General features: G+C 37.6%; 1 protein-coding gene across 6 annotated transcripts in view; it reads left to right on the top strand.

Moving 5' to 3' along the window:
• Positions 1-23,042, top strand: part of Vps8 (VPS8 subunit of CORVET complex) — a 359,227-nt gene that overhangs the window by 125,360 nt on the left and 210,825 nt on the right. For all 6 annotated transcript variants that reach the window (XM_008831321.3, XM_008831320.3, XM_029562651.1 and 3 more), the window contains 6 exons: positions 2,320-2,362; positions 4,330-4,402; positions 4,688-4,807; positions 10,852-10,923; positions 15,661-15,780; positions 16,867-16,923. In XM_008831321.3, coding sequence (XP_008829543.1) covers positions 2,320-2,362; positions 4,330-4,402; positions 4,688-4,807; positions 10,852-10,923; positions 15,661-15,780; positions 16,867-16,923 — 485 coding nt within the window. The remainder of the gene's footprint in view (positions 1-2,319; positions 2,363-4,329; positions 4,403-4,687; positions 4,808-10,851; positions 10,924-15,660; positions 15,781-16,866; positions 16,924-23,042) is intronic.

A 23,042-nucleotide genomic window follows, 5' to 3' on the forward strand; every position in this document is an offset into this window, starting at 1 on the left:
TGATGGATTCAGGATTTGCTTTCAGGTATTTTGATAGCTGTTGGAGTGGTTAGAATCAGTCAGTTCCCTCTCAAAGAAAAAAAAAAAAAAAAAAAAAAACCCTCTTTGGGTTTTTTAAATGAAACACACTATCTAAAGATTCAAAGCTTAGTACCCACTCAGGATGATTGTTTTCAGCTCCATCCATTTACCTATGGCTATCATAATTTCATTTTTCTTAACATCTGAATAATATTCACTGTGTGAATGTACCACATTTTTATTATCCATTCATCAGTTGATGGTCATCTAGATTGTTTGCATTTTCTGGCTGTTGTGGATAGAACAGCAATAAACTTGGATAAGCAAATATCTCTTTTGTAGGATACAGAGTCCTTTTGGTATATGCCCAAGAGTGGTAGAGTTCGATCATGTACTAGATCTGTTTCTAGCTTTCTGAGCAACCTGTGCAATGGTTTCCATGGTAGCTGTATGAGTTTGTACTCCCATCAGCAGTGAATAGTGTTCCCCTTTCCTACAGCCAACACCAGCATTCGTTGTCATTTTTATTTTTAATCTTAGCCATTCTGATTGGGTAAGAAAGTAGTTTTGATTTGCATTTCCCTGGTGGCTAATGATGTTGAACATTAAAAAAAAATGTTTCTCAGCCACTTGTATTTAATCGTTTGAGAACTCTCTGCTCCACTTTTTAATTCGGTTGATTGTTTTCTCAGTGTTTAATTTTTTTAGTTCTTTGTATATTCTAGATACTAACTGTTCATCAGATGTATAATTGGTAAAGATTTTTCCCATTCTCCAGGCTGCCTCTTCACTCAAATGATGGTGCCCTTTAATGTACGGAAGCATTTTAGTTTCATTTGATTCATTGGTCAGTTGTTGGTCTTAATACCTATGCTATAGGAGTCCTGTTCAGAAAGTCCTTTTCTGTGCCTATAAGTACTAACTCTTCCCTACTTTCTCCTTTATCAGATTCAGGGTATCAGATCTTATGCTGAGGTCCTTGATCCATTTGGAGTTGAATTTTGTGCAGGATGAGAGAAAAAAAAAATCTAGTTTCATTCTTCTACATGTCAAACCCAGTTTGACCAGCACCATTTTTTTTGAAGATGCTGTCGTTTCTCTGTGTATTTTTGGCCTCTTTGTAAAAAAATCAGATGGCTGTAGGAGTTTAGGTTTATACATGGGTCTTCAATTTTATTCCATCGATCAATGTTTCTGTTTTTATGCTAGTATCATGCTGTTTTTATTATTATAGCTCTGTAGTTTAACTCAAAATCAGGGATAATGATATCTCCAGCATTTCTTTTATTGTTCACAACTGTTTTGATTTTCCTGGGTCTTTTGTATTTTCATGTGAAATTTAAGATTATTTTTTTCAATTTCTCTGAAGAATTGTGTTGAAATTTTAATAGGGATTGTGTTGAATCTGTAGATCTGTCTTAAAATTCCTGTTATGTAGGTCTTTCACTTCCTTGGTTAGATTTATTTCAAGATATCATAAATGCATATATATATGTAGATATTTGAGGCTGTTATGAAGGGAATCCCTTTCCTGATTTATGTCTTGGTATGCTTGTTGTTAGTATGTAGGAAGGCTACTGATTTTAGTCTTTTATTTGTATCCTGTTACTTTGCTGAGTATTATGTCTGATATTTATATATCTTAAATACCAACCACAGATTCTCATAATCTGCACACCATGAGCATTCCTGATCACTTCACCCTTGTTTGTGTTATTCTATTGTATGTTACCCTTAACTCCTTACCCTGAAAAATTGTCTATTTTTCTGGTACCCCAAAAGTCAAGGAAATGGGCTTATCTCATCAAATGTTAGACTCATATATTTGACATAGTTTGGAATAGAAAGAACCCCAAAGGCTATTTATTCAAGGTTTATTACTTTAAACATTTAGAAGCATAGCCTTCTGAGTCTTAGTACACTGCGGGTAGCAAACATTCATGTCACCAATGAGAAGACATTATAGCTATGCCTTAATACTAACTGGCCACTACCTGCAGTTCATCAAATCATAAGCTTTTGTGCATATTCCCCTGGTCCCAGGCTAGAGGTTAAGCCAACAAAATCTATGTTTCTACTCAGATCTCTTCCTCCTTGTGTCCTTGCATAATACGTAAATCTAGTGTCTGTGAATAGAGTCTAATGGAATTTTTTTTAAGTTAAATGGGTTTTCATCTTAACTTCGTGCTATTTGGAAATATATTTACCTCATCTTAAACACTAGCTTTTAGGATTTTTTTCCATATAAATATCAGTTCTGAAAAAATTTTGCTAAAGATATTTTTCTTTCTGTTTCAGATGAGCAGGTTGTTATGGGCAACAAACTTCTGGTATATATTAGGTAAGATTCTAACTTTCCTTAAAGGCTTGACCTATTGCAGCCATTTCCTGGACATTTATTATAGCTCATTCCCCATTTTCAACTACCATTCATAAAACCTTTTGTTTAAAGTCTCTGAGAATATCATGTCTCTAATAGGCAAATCATAGCTGAATGGTGCCAATAGGCTCTTTCTAGATGCCAAATCTGAGGCCTTTAGATGGAGTGTCCTCACTCCTTCCTGCCCCTTAGTGCAGTATGCAGAAATGGAGCTTGGCAGTTACATAATGAGGAACACTCCACTCCCCCACAGTTTCTGACTGGGTATCATTAAAATTTTTTTTCTTTTCACTAATACATGAAGCATAAAAGTATACATGCACACACACACACACACACACACATATATGCTACCATGTGATATTTTTGATAAATGTAAATATTGGGTAATGTTCAAGTCAAAACTAAAAAACATGTCTCTTCAAGATTTGTATTTCATGGAAAAAATACTTTTGTTAGAACATGGGCCTGCATCTTTAGGTTTACCCCACATCCTGAATCAGACTATGCTTCCCTGAAGCTCTGCCTGTGACAGATTCTTAAGAAGGAGTCTGTGCTGTGACTTGACAGCTCTCAGTTGTGGTACCGGGGTCCTCCATGCTCCTTGTCACAGATGCTATACTAAACTAAATCACATGAGGTGAAACTTCCTGCCATCCCTGAAAGGTTATAGAAAGTCAGACCTTTCCTCTGGGGATTGGTCTGAGACGTCTCATGGAGACTGCTCTGGGATTTGGTCTGGAGATGAAGGCTGCTTTTTGAAGAGGTGCCCCCTTTTCCCACCACCCCTCTCATGGTCTTTTTCTCTGTTTCTCTCTGTCTCATTCTCATTCTCATTCTCATTCATTCTCTCTCTTTTTAAAAAAATTTATTTCTACTTTGAGTATTACCGCATGTATGTACATGTACCATGTTGTGCAATGCCCACAAAGGACAGAAGAGGGCATCAGATCCCCTGGAACTGGAATTACAGATGGTTGTTAGCTGCCATGTGGGTGCTGGGATTCAAACCCAGGTCTTCTGCAAGAGTAGCCAGTGCTCTTAACCACTGAGCCTTCTCTCCAGCTCCTCATTTTCACTCTTAATGAATCATCTTTCTAGTCTTTAAAGGGAAAGAGAGGCTCTCCTTCCCTTCAAAGGCCCATCATTTTTAGATATCTCTTATAGTGTATTATTTCTGTCTAATGCGCTTACTTGTACCTCCAGCCCAGTTGTGGTCTTGAGGCCCTTTCATAGTAATAAACCTTAGTCCTGAAGGGAATTTCTGGGTCAGTTTCTTTTGCAGAATGACTGCTGTAGCCTTTTTCTCATGTTTTTAAAACATCTTTCTTCTAGTCTTTTAAAATATACACTACACTATTGTCTTAGTTTGTTTCTTCATTGCTGTGACAAAACACTCTGACCAATACCAACTTGGGGAGGAAAGGGTTTATTTATCTTACATCTCCTAGGTTGCAGTTCATCAGGGAGCCCAAGGTAGGAACTCAGGGCAGGAACCTGGAAGCAGGAGCTGGAGTGCAGGCCATGGAGGAATGCTGGTTCCTGGCTTGCTCCCCTGGCCCCTCCTGCTTTCTTATGCAACACAGGCCCACCTGCCCAGGAGTGGTAGCACCCACAGTGGGCTGGGCCCTCCCACATCACTCATCAAGAAGATGCCCCTCAGACATGGCCACAGGCCAGTCCAATAGAGGAAATTCCCCAATTGAGGCTCCCTCAACCCAGGTGTGTCAAGTTGACACTAAAGCTATCCAGCACAACTATCCTCTGTTAGTCACCCATCTGTACAATAGCAGTGATCTGCTTTTGAACCTGACCCGAGAAAAGCAGAGTCTGCTTCAAGATCAAAGTAGTATCTCCAGTTTGAAGAGATACTACTTGAAGTGATACCCTTGTAAGTCATCAGATCTGCTCTCATTTTTTTTTTCTAGCTGTTGCCTGGCAGGCCGTGCCTATCCACTTGATGACATCCCTGAAGATCTTGTTCCCTTGGTTAAAAACCAGGTTAGTATTGTTTTCACTGTCTACATCTTTTAAGATGACTGAAGACAAATAGCAGTTGAACATTACCTGTAGCTTAGGAACTAACTATTCATGAGGAAGGGAGCCAACCGTGTCACTGAAGTCATCATTTTAGTTAGGAGAGGATTTAAGAGAGGCTTTGTGTAACCCAGTAGCAGTTTAAAATGAATTCAGCCAGCCTTTGTTTTTTCCAAATGGCAATCATTGCCTCAGCAGGATGCATTGAAATGATAGACAGTAATGAACAGTTGCCTTTTTAACCTGCAGGTGTTTGAATTTCTGATTCGGCTGCATTCTGTCGAAGCTCCCCCTGAGGAAGAAGTCTATCCTTATGTTCGAACTTTGCTACATTTTGACACAAGAGAATTTCTAAATGTATTGGCACTGGTAAGGGATAGTGTGATTTTAAGGTATTTTCAAAGGCGTCAAAGTGATCTTTATTTTGTTTAAGTAGGAGGAAAAAAAGAACCCCTAATGATACTTGAGCAAGTAAGTTAAGATTTCCATTGTTTCAGATTGTTAAGCCTCTTAGTGTCCCTGTTTGTAGCTCTTTGCTCCCCTTTCTATCTATCTCTCTCTGTGTCTCTCCTCAGAAAGTTGAAGTTTTTTAAAGCTTTTGATTAGATGTGATGCAATCTCTGATTTCATAAATTTCCCAACTTACTCAATATGGATGAGACTCTAAGGAAGACATAATAATAATGGAAATAGCTGAAGTTGAAGTGAACTGTGGAAACGTCCTGCTGAAAAACAGCCTAAAGTGTGTTTAATTAGAGGTGAAATTGGATGAACTGGGTTTTCTGTCCCTAGGGGGATTATTATATAAGATACAGTGAATCTTCCCAATTAAATAGTATTGCGCTGTAGGTTTTTGTTAGTTTTTTTTGGGGGGAGGGGTCTTTTTGACAGGGTCTCTATGTAGCCCAGCTGGCCTGGAACTCACTTTGTAGACCAGGCTGGCCTTCAGCTCATAGAGATCCAGCTGCCTCTGCCTCCCAAGTGCTGGGATTAAAGATGAGCACCACCACGCCCAGCTTTGTGCTATAGGTTTTTAAAAAGCTTTTGGGAAAATAGAAAATGCTAGTGCAGTTGTGTTTAGTGAAACCATCAAAATGATAATTATGTAAAATGCAAATTTACATACAATATCTGGAGAAATGAGACAAAAAGATATACTTGTGTTAACAGTGGTTAACTCTGAGAATGTGCATATTTTCTTGTGTGCACACACTACTTTTATAAGTTAGGTAATATAATCTGTTAAATTATGTTAAGATCAGTGCAATATTAAAGTAGCTGAAGAAACATTCAGTATATATCTGGTTCTTTAAATACAAGAAAAATACAGAGAGAAATGAATGCAGAGATATAGGCAGACTCTGAGTCTTATATTCTAAGGTAAGAAATTTGGGTTTCATACTACAATAGCAGTTAGCCTTTTAGAAAGAGAAATGTTAGGATTTGTACTTCGAAAAAAATCCCTTTCAACTCTTGTGTCTTGGTCAGTTTGGGCTGCAGTTGCAAAATACTGTAGACTGATTGGCTTATAAACAATAAAAAATTATTTTTCATACTTTGGAGACTGGGAAGTCCAAAATCAGAGCAGAGCAGAGGGTACTGTCCTGATTCAAAGCTCGTGCTTCCTTTCTGTGTCCTCACTGGCCAGTCTGTGGTAAGAATTCTAGTCCCTTTCACAAGGCCTCTGTTCCTGACCTAATCACATCCCAGAGGCCCCGCCTCCTAACACTATCACATTGATGATTTTTGGGGACTACAAACATTTTCACCATAGCATATGGGAAATAGATTGAAATGAGGTGAGATTGAAAGAGAGCTCTATTATCAAATTACTATGAACATTTGCCAGGAGATAATGATGGCTTGAATTAGGACAGTGACACTGTGGGAACCACAAGGATTAGAAAGATGCTTTAGAAAGGAAGTCAGTCTCCTAAAATGTAGGACTTACTGTCTATGAAAGATAAGATGTCTTTACAGATTCCTAGACTTCTACTTGTTGGAAAGTTTTGGCCTGATGAACTAGAATTATAGTGGTTTATTTTGGTCAAAGAACTGAATTCTTATATACCACAATAGGAACATTAGAAAACAGTTTGTGTTTCTTATGAAGTTAAGTGATGATTTTAGTAAATAACTCAGCAATTCCATTCTTAGGTATTAATTCAAAATAAAATAGGTCCACACATGAAATGAAGTGGTTTCTAAAATAGATAGCATTTTTTGATGGTACTCTGCTATTTTGACTTTCTTACTTTAACTTATTTCGGCATCATCTTGTTAATCCTTGCTAAGCCTTGCCCACTGAGCTGTAAAGGAGCATTCCCCTTTCTCAAGTATTTTGTTCTTTTCCAAAATCCTGTCTGACCAGGACTTCTGATCCATACTTCCTTGATCCCTACCTTAGCTCCTTATTTCCTAACTCAGGATGAACTTCGATATCTGGAAGTGAATTCTATGTGATATCATAGATCTGCAACCACTAGAGCCTTGGCATAATCTTTTGTCTTAGAAATAGCCCTATCCTGACTTCTTTACGGTGTTCTTTTGAACTAACTCTGCTAATTTGGGATAATTATTTTCCCATTTATATGTAATTTGAAATATGTGATATTTGTTTTCATTCTAATTTTGCCTTTTAACATGGCACTGTGAATGATTCTTAATTTTATTATACAAGGATCTTTAGAGGCTTGTATGAGGAGATCAGGACAGGGTCCTGCAAACAATAGTCTAGTGACTAAATCCAGCCCTATGGCCAAGAACCTATTGTATAAGCTAAGAATGTTCACATTTTCAGGGTTATAAAAAGGAAGTAATCCCAGCACTTGGGAGGCAGAGGCAGGTGGATCTCTGTGAGTTTGAGGCCGGATCTCTGTGAGTTCGAGGCCAGCCTGGTGTCTAGGACAGCTGGGGCTACGGGGAGACCCTGTCTCAAAAGACCGAAAAAAAAAAACAAAAAAAAAACAGGAAGTAAAGGAAGAATATGTGACATAGACCACATGTAGCCCACAAAGCTTGGAATATTCACTAACAGGCCCTTTCTACACAGCATGTTAATTGATCTTGGGTGAGGGCTTACCTTGTCATCATTTTCATCCAGAACCTCATAATAATCTTTAAGGGACTAAACTTTTCAGGCCCAAATTCACAGATGACTTTGAACTTGTGTTTCAGATCTACATTTGTACACCATAAACAGCAATCCTCTACTAAGGCATCTTTATATTTTATTCCTCTAGCAACTGGATATTAGAAACATCTTTGTGGAATGATATTCTAGCAGTGATGTGTCATTTTGGCAGGTGTTAACTACCACCAAAATATGCCATTATATGTATCATAACTTAAGAGAGCATTGGATCCCCTGGAACTGGAGTTATAGACAGTTGTTAGCTGCCATGTAGGTGCTGGTAACTGAACCCAGGTCACACTTTAGTATGTCACCACTTAATTGTATTTATAGAAACAAACTTTTAATGTATGTGTCTAAGCAGTGACTACCTGCTGCCAGAAGGAAAATGGCTAAGCAAATTCTTTTTCACTTGTTGTCACTGCTGTAATTTTTGGTATAGTTTAGTACAGAGAACTCTCCATGGTTTTAGATTTTAGTTGATGGCACTTACATAGCAAATGTGTTTGTAGTGATATCTCACTTTACTAGCCTGGGATGAGGGAGACAGTATGTATATGAATCAGAAGATAGAGCTGAGATATTTTGTTATCTGTCTTCCTGTCTTCAGGCAGGGTCATATTTAACCCACCTAAATATATCTTCTGGTTGAGCTTCCAGATTACTAAGCTTTCGATCTCCTTGACAACTCATTTCAGCTCTTAAGTAACTGGCTCTAAAGTACACCAGTCAGAAAAAGTTTAATTAATTTATTTTTTTATAAAAAAATTAACTAAGTAATTTGACAGTTGTTTTTAAAGCACCTATTGTGTACCAGCCAAAAATAGGAAGGGCTTGCTAATAAGACCAAAGAGAAGTAGGGGGTAAATTTGTGCCTAATTTAAAGAATAGAAAGTATTCTGGTTTGAAAAGTAATGATGTAATCTTGAAAGCCCATGGCTATGCAGTTCCTTTAAAAAAAATCTATTGGGACAATATATAGTTCATTTTGTTTTTAAAAAATTTTAATTTATTTTTATTTTATGTGTATGAGTATATTGCCTGCATCTATTTAAGAGCACCATGTGCATGAATGCCCACAGAAGCCATAAGAGAGCATTGACTCCCCTGGAACTGGAGTTATAGACAGTTGTTAGCTCCCATGGAAGTGCTGGTAACTGAACCCAGGTCCTCTGCAAAAGTAGCCAGTGCTCTTAACTGCTGAGCCATCTCTCCAGTCCCTAGTCTATTCTCTTGATCAAGAATATAGCAACAGAAAATAGCTATGTTAATTTAAACACTCCTCAGAACCAAAGGTGCTAAGTGAAAACCATAAGAACAATCTTCAAGCCTTCATCAGTCTTATCATTCAGCATTTCAGTCGTTTGATGATGAATACGGTTTTTCTTCTTCATATGTGAGTCCTTTGTGTACTTAGGTGCTTTTGTGTCATGCTGCTATCATATTCTGCCAACCAGAATCCAGCTTTATTGTCTGCTTTGATGTATGTTATATTCAGAATACATCAAGCGAAAACCAAATAAAAAAACCCAAACAAAAAATCAATAGCCAAGTATGGTGCACACAAGTTTAATCCCCATACTTAGGAGGAAGAGGCAGGTGGATCTCTGAGATCCAGCCTGGTCTATATAGTGAGGTCCAGGCTAGCAGGAGCTACAGGGAGACCTTGTCTCAAAAAACCAGAAAAGGGACTGGAGAGAAGGCTCAGCAGTTAAGAGCACTGACTGCTCTTGCAGAGGACCCAGGTTCGATTCCCAGTACCCACATGACAGCTAACAATTATCTGTAACTCCATTTCCAGGGGATCCAGTGCACGGCACAGGTATGCTTACACACTGCACAACATGTGTGCACTCAAAATAAAAATAATAAGTAAAATATTAAAAAATATATAAAACCCCAGAAAAACAGAAACAGAACACATTAAGGAAGAATATACAATTTCAAATTGCTGTGCTTGGTAGTGTTTTGAAGATAATTAATGCTTGTAATTAGGCTTCAGATTTTTGATCTTTCAGTAACTTTACCATAATTATTTTTATTTCTTTATTTTTACTTTTTTCTATTAGCAAAAATACGTTTTTATTAACTTTTGTTTAGCATGTAAAATAATGGGTTTCATATGTGTTATTCTACTTTGTTTGCATTAATTCCTCTCGCCCATTCCCCTCCATTTCCCACCGTCTAGCTAATTTCCTTCCTTTCCCCAGTAAATTCCCCCCATACATGTATTCCATTACTTCTCTGTATTCCATCTCCTTTAAGATCTCTTCTACCTTTCCATGATCCCCTTTCTAGTTTCCTGACCCACAAAAACACATATAGAAGCACACACACACCATTTTAAAACTAGGTTCTATGTATGGAAGAAAACACGAGTATTTGTCCTTCTGAGTCTGGCTTATTCCCTAAATATAATGATTTCCAGTTGCATTCATTTTCCTATACATTTCATAATTTTGTTTTCCTTTATAGATCATGAGACTGTACTGTTTATATGTGCCACATTTTCTTTATTCATCTGTTTGGGTGTTTAGCTTGGTTCCATTTCCTAGCTATTGTGAATAGTATAGCAGCTGTAAACCATAATTATTTTTTATATGTCTGTCTTTGAAAAAACTTGCTTTTGATTGTAGAAATCAAATTTTTCATGACAGCTAATAAGCTGCATTTTGGTTATTTCCAAGCAGCTGCCTGAAGGTGACTGAGCCTGTGGCACCTTATCCTTCTGTCCTCAGACCTTTGCTCCCAGATCACCTCTCACCACTGATGTTTGTTCTTTTGGAACTTTGCCTCACTTCCTTCCTCAAACACTTTTATGGTTGTGTAATAACCCGATATTTTTATACTTGCTATTAATTTTTAAGACCTCAGCATGTCATGAGATATTAAATGCTATAGCTTTCTACTTAGCTCCATAAAAATACTTTATCATTAAATATATGAAATAACCTGCCCAGTGGTTAAGAATACTGGCTGCTCTTGCAGAGGACCCAGATTCATTTCCCAGTACCCATACGGTAGCTCACGCCTATCTGTAACTTCAGTTCCAGGGGCTCTGATGACCTCTTCTGGGACCTCCCTGGGCACACATACATACATGCAGGCAAACCATTCATACACATAAAATAAAAATAAATCTTAAAAAATAAAGAAATAACTTTATGAGGAGTGGTTATTTTATTTGATAATTTAATGGATTCAACAAGAATTTAGTAATTTGTTTTCTTCTAAAATTTGCAAATAACAATTACTTTAAATTTTTTTCTCTCTCTTTTAGACGTTTGAAGATTTTAAAAATGACAAGCAAGCCGTGGAATATCAACAGCGAATTGTGGATATTTTATTGAAAGTAAGCAAAGATTATATGTGTTCTGTTGATACTTAATATTAATTAATTAAAAAGCTTTTTTGGTTTATTTTTATTTTATGTGTATAAGTGCTTTGCTTACATGCATATAAGTGTACCATGTGCATGCAATGGCCATAGAGACCAGAAAAGGATGCTAGATCCCCTGAAACTAGAATAACAGATGGTTGTTAGCTGCCATGTGGGTGTTGGGAACTGAACCCAGGTCCTCCGCAGTGCTCTTAACCACTGAGCTGTTTCTCCAGCCCCAGCTAATTGAATTTTGTATAGCAGAATTTAAAATATTCCATTCAGTGGAGCCATTTGTTATAATCCTGTCTTAGAATTATATTGTAGTGTTTTTGTTCCCAAGAAGCGAACAAAATGTTAATCATTCTTTGAAAAAAGTTACTGTATCATAGCCTTAGACTAGATCCTGGGATACAGGATTCAATTCTTGAGAAATGCTTATTGTGGTAATTACTTTATTAGTATGATTGTAATAATAGATATAACTTTAAGGAAATAATTAATGCCAGCCATCTTCTGTCACTTCCCAGCCTTAGTTGGTTACTATGGTAGTGCCAAGTTTTGCCCTGGCATTCATATGATGGGTGGCACTTAAAAATGATTTGAGATCTATCCTAATCTAACTCTGACTAGAGTCAGTAGACTATTTTAGGATCCATGCTGTTGCTATGGATGCATGCAGAGACAGACTCCTGTCCTCTGTGTCAGCACAGCTTTTCATAGTCTTAGAGTTGTCATTCTGTTCATCTGGCTGTAAAATGGAAATTTCTTCCTTTTAATGACTTTTAGATTAATGACTTTTAGATTACTTTGGACAAGATGCCAGAATTAAAATATCCATTAGTTATGTATAACATCAACATATTACATTTGCAGTAATTCATGGTAATTTTCAGAGCATGCCCCATAGTATATGCACCTTGTAAGATAAGCAGTAAAATAATAGATTTCTAAGTTCTCAAATAAAGCCAGTTTAATCCATGTGGTTAGTGTAAAGAATTTTCATCTAGATCCCTAAATAGTCTACCTGTGTGTGATTTTGCCTTTTTCCTATCTGATATTTTTCTTATAGTTCTTCTCTATTAGATCAGCTGAAATTCAATTATTTTGTGAGAGAAAACTCAAAATGACAGTAGTTTAATTGTGACAGAAATTTGCTTTTCTTATTTAAACCTGGAGGTAGGCAACCTCATCTAGTAGAGAGGCTTCAAAACACTTTATCAGGAATTTAATTTGTCTTTCTGTTGCTATTATGCTTAGTGCATGATTTCTGTCTTTTTGTTCAGTGTGACTGCTCAGGCACCAACTCTACATCTAGCTAGCCTGTATTCAGAATGATACAGAGAAAATGTTTTTTCTCTTTGAGGAAACTTTTTCTAAGTTGTATGCTATAAATCTGCATATATCAGATTTTCCAGAACTTTGATAGATAGAACTTTGCTACTGAGAGAGTTTGAAACATTCTGGTTTGCCATATGCTCAGCTAAAAACTAGGAGTTGTGTTTATACTTTAGGAGGGAAGAATAGATATTCGAGTATCAATTAATGTATTTCTGTTACCAGTTTTGAAGGTTGAAAGTTCAAAACTGGGTACCCTCATCTGTTTGGCTTCTAGTAAGGGTCCCCTTGGCTTTGTCACAACATGGTGAATGGTGTCATGGTGTGAGTGAGTGTGAGAGAAAGGGATCATGTGGGGAGCCAAGAGAGAAGCCAGAGAGATTTGGGTATCAGGCTCATTTTTTTTTATGACAACCCAGCATTAACCTCTTCTCAGAGCAATGTCTGCAGTGACCCCCTAGATCCTACCTATTAAAAGTTCTAATCATTTCCACAAATGGGACCAAGCTTTCAGCACACAGACCTTTGGGGGAATAAACCATATCTAAACCATGATCTAATATAAGTGGTAATTTCTGCCCTACCCATCAAAATTGTTAAGCATGACACTTAGATCCTCTATATTTTCTGCTCCTTGAGTAATCTATAACTGCTCCCTCTCCCATCAGCCTTTGCACCTCCACACATACACCCTCTGCTATATACTCTTCACCATATTAAATTACTAGAATTTACTAAGCTTTCTGTGTCATCCTTGTGGTTTATGTTCGTTGCATGGGTTTTCTTTCAGTCTCTCATGCCTTTTCCTTCCCTTTCTCTGATAGATTCCTGACATTTTCTAAGACTTAATTCCAGTATCATCCATGAAAAACTCTTTTGCACCTTCCCATACACTTGTAGTTGGCTAGTGGTCCTCTGTGTCTACAAAACACTTTATACCACACTTACACATTGTATTACAATTGTTTACAGATTTTCCTCTCTCAACTTGAACTTTCTAAAGGTACAAACCTAGGATTATTATTAGTGATTATATTATATTATTATACTGTATTTATTATACTAATTGGGAGCCATTGTTGTAGCATGCCTAGAGTATGTGTAGTACAGTGCCTGGAACCTAGTAGATGTTTGCTAGTCAAGTGGGAATTTGAATTGAAAACTGTACTAAACTGGAAGGCTGAGCCAAATGCAGAGACTGAAATGAAGCTCTGTAACTCCCTGTGACTGTTAGCGACTTGCTGTTCTTGCATGCTGTCTCGATAATATTTACCTTCAGTCAGGGAAGAATGAACTTAGAGCTGACTTATTTCTGGTGACAGGGTTGTATTACTATGTTGAAAGGAGATAGAATAGGAGAATAAGCAAACGGCAAAGGATAGGCAGATGGGCTTGTTATGTACTGACTAGCTGCACACATGAAGGGAAGAAATGAAATTTGTTACTTTAAGTGATACCTAGGAAATTTAAGTAATACCATAGTCTTCAAAATAGTTCAGAAATAAAAATGGAGAAATCATAGAATGGCAATCAGATATTTGCTGAGTTGGCAAAGGAGTTGGATATGTATTGAAGTTGTTTTTCTAAAAGATGTGTGTAAAGTCAGACAGTTGAGGGGTTTACAGATCAAAAGGAAGAGCTAAAGGCAAAAGGAACCATAGTTGGGTCCCCAGAGTAGAACTCTAGAAAAGGAACCTGCACACTGAGCAGGCGATGACTGAGGGTTTAAAGCCACGGATTTAAAGTCATTTTTACATTTTTCCATACATAGGGATGCTTGTCCTGGCTCCTTGGATCTCGCTATCTGTGCTTCCATTTTCATTATCCTGCTCAGCTGTGGGACTCCTTTGTCTCTCCCTTGGGCCTGTGCAGTCTTGCATGCTGGTCTCTGTCTTCTCTTCCTTCCTACTCATCCCATACATGCAGACAGTCCTGATCACAGTCACCTCTTTTGGATGAGTGTCTCTAGTAGCCTCACAGTTTCCTATATAATATATTCCAGATTCCTTAGGCTGCCATTTAAGGCGTGGTCTCTTTCAGTCTGATTTCTCCTTCCTACTCTATTGCTGCATCCTAGCAGAACTTACGACTTCTCCTGACAGACTCCATCTTTGCTGTCCATTCACACTTTGTGCACTTTTCTCTCTGATGACATTTTCTCTGACAAGTATTCTACACAGACTTCAAAGTTTTAACTTAAAAGCTGGTTTTCTTATTTCCTTACAGAGTCCTTCTCTGTTAATTTTTTTTTGACACTGGGCTTACATAATTATTTGCACCATTATAATGGTAAAATCTAAGCCAGGGAATGGTGCCACCTACAGTGGGCAGGTCTTCCACCACAGTTGATGAATCAAGACAGCCCCCCCCCCCACACCCATGGCATGCCCAGAGACCCATCTCCCAGCTGATTCTAGGTTCTGTCAAGTTGACAATCAATACTTCACCATCACAACTCCCTAAAAGGCACCTGCCATAGCACTTTATACATGGTAGGGACCCAGGACATGAGAGCCAAATTAAACCAGAGGAATGGCTGCAACCTATTATGTATGGTCTTAAGAAGTCCATTACACTAACCACCAGCCACAGAACTGCTTGCAGATAAGGCAGAAACCAGTCACTTCATTAAGGCAGCTGTAACTGACTTCTTTTCTGGTATTCTCTCACTATAAGGTTATTTTACTTTTAAACCCCAAAGCAGCTCTTCTTTTTCTTTGTTGATAGGTAGACCTTAATGAAAATGGACTAAAATAAGATTATTTTAATAATATTCTCTAAGAATGCCAGAGAAAAACATGGTTATTGTTATTTAAAATCTTATACCCCACCTACAAATTCAATTCTCATCATCTGACAAAAATCATGGCAATGTTTTTTTTTAAATTTTTTAAATTGAACTTCTGTATTCTCATACAACAGTTCTCAATCAAACCCAGACCCCCTCCCCCATCCATACCTCTCCCATCCCCATCCCCTCACCAGACCCTATATATTCCACCATATATGGTAAGTCCTATCCAGTCAAGCATTTGTACCCAGATGCCCTTCAGTGCAAATTCATCCACTAGAGCCTAGTCAGTCCATCTAGAGATCATGTACAAGGCATACTCTCTCCTACCCAACAGCAACCAGCCTCCAATAGCTCTCAGTCTAGGACTGGCCCGGCACCCATCTCTCTCTTTTGAATATACAAGTGGTTGTGTTCTTTCTCAAGATGGTACTGGAGTCAGTTTTTGTATAGTCCATAAAAGAATCTTTTTGTGAGTCTTCACTAATGAGGTACTGTACGTGTGTGTGTGTGTGTGTGTGTGTGCATCAAACCACATGGTATATTGGTATATTGAATAAATGGTCCCTTTTACTCACCAGGTTATGGTGGAAAATTCAGATTTTACTCCCTCACAAGTAGGGTGTCTCTTTACCTTCCTTGCTCGGCAGCTTGCAAAGCCTGACAATACCTTGTTTGTGAACAGAACTCTCTTTGATCAGGTAAGTGCCTTTAACAGTGAGAACTGGAGCTGGCTTTCCTCTGTTCAATATTTATAAATAAGTCCATGAAATTATCCTGTTTGTTAATATGACAGAAGATTGGTAAGTGTCTTATCAAGGAAAAACCTGTTCAAATTTTGAATCTGAATTAGGGATATGTGTTGTAATGATGTATTCTGGGTAGTATGATTTTTGCCTGATGGCCTAGGATCATAGGAGCATAGTTTAGAGAGATTCTATTATAGCAGTTACTTGATTACTTTAAATTGCCTAGAATTTCTTGCTCATGAACTTGCTAACTTAAGAAGTATTCTTTCCGCCATGCCTGGTGTCACACACCTTTAATCCAGCACTTGGGAGGCAGAGACAGGCAGATCTTTGTGAGATCGAGGCCAGCCTGGTTTGTATAGTGAGTTCCAGGCCAGCTGGAACTAGAGGGAGACCCTGTTTCAAAAACAAATGAAAGAACTATTCTCTATCACTGGTAGTAAGATCTTGATGATCATCTGGAGAAGAGATTACTTTTGGGAAATCTGAATTTACTTATAAATGACTTTGACCCTCCAGGTATCTCTTAGTCATAGTTGAAAACCTTCCCCCTCTTCATAGGCAGCGTGAAAACGCCTTTTGTCTGGAGTGGGTAGGTAATAATAACTAGCATTTACTGAGCACTTCACAGTGTCAGGTGTTGTTGCAAAGCCTTATATGTACGAACTTAGTTCTCTAGCAGCTTTGAAATTGATTTATTCATCCTCATTTTGCAGATAAAGCCCCAAAATATTAAATAATGCATCCAAAGCTGTACTTAGTGTTATTTTTTAGCAAGAATATTATTATTATGTTGAAGAATTAAGTGCCCTGATTCTGAAGTCCATGCTTCCCAATCTATGACATTAAGGAATTCAAAGTTAAGTTCCTTCCAGTTAATGTTTCTGCACAGTGAAAAAAATATGTATATAGGACACATGCTGAATTGTTAGCATACTTGGAGCCTGATATTTCATGTACTAGACCATCTATTTGGACGATACCATACACGGTGGTATTGGTGACATTGGAATAGTCACAGCTGTTTCCTCTGGCCAGGTCCTTGAGTTCCTCTGTAGCCCTGATGATGACTCCCGCCACTCTGAAAGACAGCAGGTATGAACTACTATAACTCTGATAAAGACTGGGAAGTTTGTTTTAGTTGCTTTTGCTGTTGCTGTGATAAAATATCCTAACCTTAAAGGAGAATGTGTTTATTTTGGCTCACAGTTCCAGGATGCAGTCCATCCTGGCAGGGAAGACTTGTCCACAGAGCTCGAGAGCAGAGACTGACAAATGCTAGTGCTCAGCTAGCTGTGTCCTTTTTATGCCTTCAGGACCCAAGCCCAGAGATGGTGCTTCTCTCCTATACCTCAGTTAGCCTAATCAAGATAATCCCTCACAGATGTGCCTGGGGGCTTGCTTCCTAGGTGACTCCAGATCCTGACCTGTTGACAAGCCATACTACCCATCACTCAAATTCAGAATAAGCCTGAAGGAACTTGTCTGTGCTAGTGCTCCCTACATGTACAGGAAAATTACCCAGACAAACTTTTACTCTAAACTAAAGATAGTGGCCACCAGAAAATAGTGTGGGTAGAGGAACATGTATACAGAGCTTGGTAAAAAATAAATTCCCAGTCACAGTGGAGTTGTCTACATTCACTGTGTTCCAAAGAGAACACTTCATCCTCATTATGCAGCAGTAGTTCCAATCTCCTGTACCACTTCAGCTCCCTGTTGTGGCCCTGAACTAGAAAGGCTACAGGAGCCTGAGTGTTGGCACATTCTATTTTGGAGACTATTCAAAGGCTCCACTGCATTAAGAGCTCTGTTCTGGAGACTAGACTCTATCGGCCCCTCCGTTAATCACTGGGAGGTAGTAATTGGCTACCACTTCCTCAATTTATGTAACTTTGTTGAGGGACTCTTTAAAGGATCATGCACTGTAACTAAGTACTAAGTCAGCCCACTTAATATTGATAGCTAAACTCTATCATGTAATTGAGCTACAAAAAGTAAGAATTCTCAGAGCTGTGCTGACTTTTCCTGGTGGTACATCAGGAGTTTAGGTGGAGCACAAAAGTTGAGACTCCGATGAAAAGCATAGAGCAGCAGCAGGGACCCTCCTTATCTGTACAGCAGTGTCCCAGCCGCTGCGGTGACTGTCTTAGAACGGTACTCGTTTGGGTTAGCTATTAAGATACAGCAAAATACAAATACTAGTGAGGCACTTTTATTTTAACCCTGTTCTCTACAGCAGTGAGGATGGATTATGGTGTGCATGGTGTATCCATATACCCTTTTAATATAAACAGCTACTTTAACAAGACTAAACATTATAGCCAAACTTGAAAAGTAACCAGAGTATATTACTTATATTTATTATGAAAGGTATCCTCTTTCAATTTTGAAATATCAAAAATCAATGAAATAAGTTTAGGGACACAGTTCAGGTTAGGACCTGGCTCTTTCCCTGATAACACAGAGCTCATTCTACTAGTTGCTGTACATCAAAATCTGTTTACACAGTATCTTAGTACTTTCCAGTGGCATGCTGATGGTATAATTGGCTCCCCAAATGTAGTTCTGATATGAATGTTGGCCATTTTCATGTATGTAAATGAATAAGATATAACAGTAGAACATGCCAGAACTTTACTCTTCCATCAGTGAAGTGACTTCTTTGCTGAATCAGATTGTTTATAGTTAGAGTAGAAGATACTAGGTTTAATTATGACATTCTCACACATTGTACTCTGCAGGCACACACACATCCACACATATATTCATTACATTCTCTAGTCACTCTTCACAGATAACAGTTTTAAATAGTGGAAAATAACTGCTCATTTTTTCCCACTTCACAATGTAATGCCTGCAGACATGCACACTTATTTATTTCGTGTGTATAAAAGCATGTACGATAACACGTATGTGGAGGATAGAGGACAGTTTAACAGATTTTGTTCTCTCCTACCATGTGGGTCTCAAAGATTGAATTCAGGTTGTCAGGCATGGTGGCAGGGGCCTTTACTCATGGAGCCATCTTGCTGAACCAGACATACTGTTTTTTCCCCGTTTTTTGGAGACAGGATCTCTCTGTAGCCCCAGCAGGCCTGCCACTTGCTGTATAGAACAGACTGGCTTTGAACTCACAGAGACCCACATGCCTCTCACTCACAAGTACTGAGAATAAAGGTGTGGGTGACCGTGCCCAGCTTGTCTTTGGTTTTTTAAGATGGAGTGTTGCTGTTTTGCCTAGGCTGGCCTAGAATTTCTGTTCCTTCTGCCTCATTCTCTTGAGGCATTGTGTGCACCACAGTGCCTGGGTTAAAGTGCCACTTTTCCCCCCCAGTTTATTATTTATTTAATAACCACATATTTAGAAGAAGCATTTCATTACAACAGCATTGACATATTCAATAACAATTTTCTGAGCTAAGATGCATCTTTTTCAGAATTGGCTATAAATTTTTAGGTTTACAGTTGAATTGTTACAGTTATACAATATTGTACTCAGTATAAACCCTATAAGACATAAATTAAATGATGTCTTAATCTTTAAAAAGATCTCCATTTCATTATTAAAATACACAGTTTCATACAGAAAAATTCATTTTTAATACAATTGACACTAACATGCACATTCGTTTCTTATCTCTATATATCTGATTATTACTAGTCACAGTCGGTTAATTTCTGAGCTCTTTGGCATCTGAGCATGGATATAAAGTCATCAGGTATATTTTAATGGTAATGTTTTTCACATCTACTAATTATTATTTTTTTAAAATTATTTCATAACCAAATGATTAGAAGAGGCATTTCATTACAACAGCATTGACATATTCAATAACAATTTCCAGAGCTAAGATGCTTCTCTTTCAAAATTGGCTGTAAATTATTAGGTTTACAGTTGAATTAATACAGCTATACAATATTGTACTCCATATAAACCCTATAAGATATTTAAAAAATACATTTTTTATTTTGTTGAGGTAAGTCTCATGTAACCCAGATTGATCTCGATCTTGTTATGTAGCTGAGAATGACCTTGAATTCCTGATCTTCCTGTGTGATGCAACTGTAGGCATGTGCCACCATGCGCAGTTTTATGCAATGCTGGAAATGAAACCCAGTGTTTCATGCATGTTAGACAAGCCAAGTAAGCTACATCCCTAGCCCCCAAATATGCCATTTTAAAGTATGTAGCCCAATGGCATGATCTGTGTCTACATTACCATATGATCATCATTACTGTCATCTACAGATTACCTTCCCAGACTCAACCACTTTCACACCAAATGTTAGCTTCATATTCCCTAGCACCTGGCAACCATCATACTGCCTTGTAACTCAATTTCCTGTTCTGTAAGTTCATTCATGCAGCATGTGTCCATTTGTCTTTGACTTGATTTCGTTAGCATAGTGTCTTTAAGGTTCATCCATGTTGCAGCATGTATTCAACATTTCTTCCTTTTAAAAAGCCAAATAATATTTCTCCCTGCTCTCCCTCCCTCCTTCCCCCTCGTCCCTTCCTTCGTGTGTGTGTGTGTGTGTGTGTGTGTGTGTGTTACACTGTTTGCTCATTCATCCCTTGATAGAAATTTGGATTGTTTCTACCTTTTGTATGTTTTGAGAATTGGCTGCTATAAAAAAATTTGCCAGTGTTTAATTTATTAAAATTAGCATGGAAACCTAGATAATACCTGTGGACAATAGTTAAAATAAAAAAAAAAAACCAAACTACAAGACAAAGGACTGGAGAGAAGACTAAGCAATTAAGAGCAAAGAACTGAAAGAAGATAGTGATAAACTTCTGAATGAATTCAGAAAAGAATTAGAAATATTGAAGAATTTTCAGGCTGAAATGAAGAAGGAAGTGAAACACTCAGTAAGCCAATTAGAAACGACAGGAGAAAGCCTCACCAATCAGATGGGTGAAATGGAAAAGAGTATCAAGACTGGAAGATAAAGTGGATGAACTCACCACTCAAGCAAAGATTATGAAAAATTTAAGAAATCACAAGAATGGAATATGCAGGAACTGTGTGACACCATAAAAAGACCAAACTTACGAATCATAGGAATACAGGAAGGAGAAGAATCCCAAGACAATGGCACAGACCAGACATCTTCAAGAAGACTGTAGAAGAAAATTTCCCAAAATTAAAGGAAGACACTCCTATACAAATACAAGAAGCATATAGAACACCAAACAGACAGGACCAGAAAAGAAAGACTCCATGGCACATCAAAGTATAAACGTACAGAACAAAGAGACAATACTGAAAGCTGCAAAAGAACAACATGTCACATATAAAGGAAAACCCATCAGAATTACAGCTGACTTTTCAGTGCAAACTATGAAAGCCAGAAGAGCCTGGACCAAAGTATTCCCACTTCTAAATGACCACAGATGCCAACCCAGATTACTTTATCCAGCCAAAATGTCTATTATAGTCAGAGGGGGAAAGAAAAATCTTCCATGACATAAATAGGCTGAAAGAGTTCATGTCCACAAAACCAGCCCTTCAGAGAGTTCTGGAAGCAACAAAGAGCTGAAGAAAGGAATGACTATACCCAAGGGATTGCAGAAAGAAATTTAATGAAGGTATAACTGTGGAAATGCACAGCTATACCAAGAATGTGAAAAGAAATAGAAATAACAGGATTCAATGCACATCTTTCATCAATAACTTTAATATCAATGGACTGAACTCCCCAGTCAAAAGACACAGACTAGTTGAATGGATTAAAAAAAACAAATCCCATCTTTTTGTTGTCTGCAAGAAACTCATCTCACTTTCAAGGATAGGCATTACTAAGGTGAAAGGATGGAAAAAAAAATATATACCAAGCAAATGGTACAAGAAAAAAAGCAGGCATTGCAATTCTAGTATCTGATAAAATAGACTTTAAATTAAAACTAATCAGAAGCGATAAAGAGGGCCACTTTATTCTGATCAAAGGAACAATAGATCAAGAAGATATTACAATCATAAACATATATTCACCAAACTCTGGTGCACCCATCTTCATAAAAACAATACTATAGGACTTTAAGACCCAGATCAATCCCAACTTATTAATAGTAGGGGACTTCAATACCCCATTGTCTCCATTAGATAGGTCAACAGGACAAAGAATTAACAGAGAGACATCTGAATTAAACAATACCATACATCAAATGGACCTAACAGACATCTACCAAATATCCCACCCAAGCACCAAAGAATATACTTTCTATTCAGCCCCCAATGGAGCCTTCTCCAAAATCGACCATATACTGGGGCACAAAACAAACCTCAACAAATACAAAGAGATTAAAAAATTCCATGCATTGTATCAGATCACAGTGTAATAAAGCTTAAAATCAGTACTGGAAGACACTCTAGTAACTACACAAACACATGAAGATTAAACAACACACTCCTGAATGATGAATGGGTCAAAGGAGAAATAAAGAAAGAAATAAAAGTATTCCTGGAAGTAAATGAAAAAGACAGTACAACTCAACAAAACCTCTGGGACACTGAAAGTTTATAGCTCTAAGTGCCTACATCAAAAAATCAGAAAGAACACAAATAAATGACTTAACATTGCAACTCAAAACACTTGAAAAGCAACAACAAATGAAACCCAAACCCCCACAGACAAGAAAAAATAACAAAAATCAGAGCAGAGATTAATGAACTAGAAACAAAACAATACAAAGAATCAATGAATCAGTGCTGGTTCTTTGAAAAGATAAACAAGATTGGCAGACCACTAGCCAGTTAACCAAAAGAAAGAAAGAGCACCTACAAATGAACAAAATCAGAGATAAATGGGGAAACATCACAACAGATACCAAAAAGATCGAGAACATTATAAGGGAATACTTTTAAAACCTATATGCTACTAAATTTGCAAACATAAAAGAAATGGGCGGGTGTCTAAAAGCATAGGAACCACCAAAACTAAACCAAGAAGAGATTAACAGCTTAAACAGACTCATAACACATAAGGAAATTGAAACAGTAATACAAAACCTCCTGACTGAGAAAAGCCCAGGACCAGATGGTTTTACAGCACAATTCTACCAGACATTTAAAGAAGATCTACATCAATACTACTTAATTCATTCAAAAAGATAGAAATAGAGGGAGAACTTCCAAATTCCTTCTATGAAACCAGTGTCACTCTAATACCAAAGCCAGATAAAGATACAACCAAAAAAGAAAACTATA

The sequence above is a fragment of the Nannospalax galili genome, unplaced genomic scaffold (assembly GCF_000622305.1).
Source record: "Nannospalax galili isolate Female #2095 unplaced genomic scaffold, S.galili_v1.0 scaffold315, whole genome shotgun sequence".
In the NCBI taxonomy this organism is placed as follows: Eukaryota; Metazoa; Chordata; class Mammalia; order Rodentia; family Spalacidae; genus Nannospalax; species Nannospalax galili.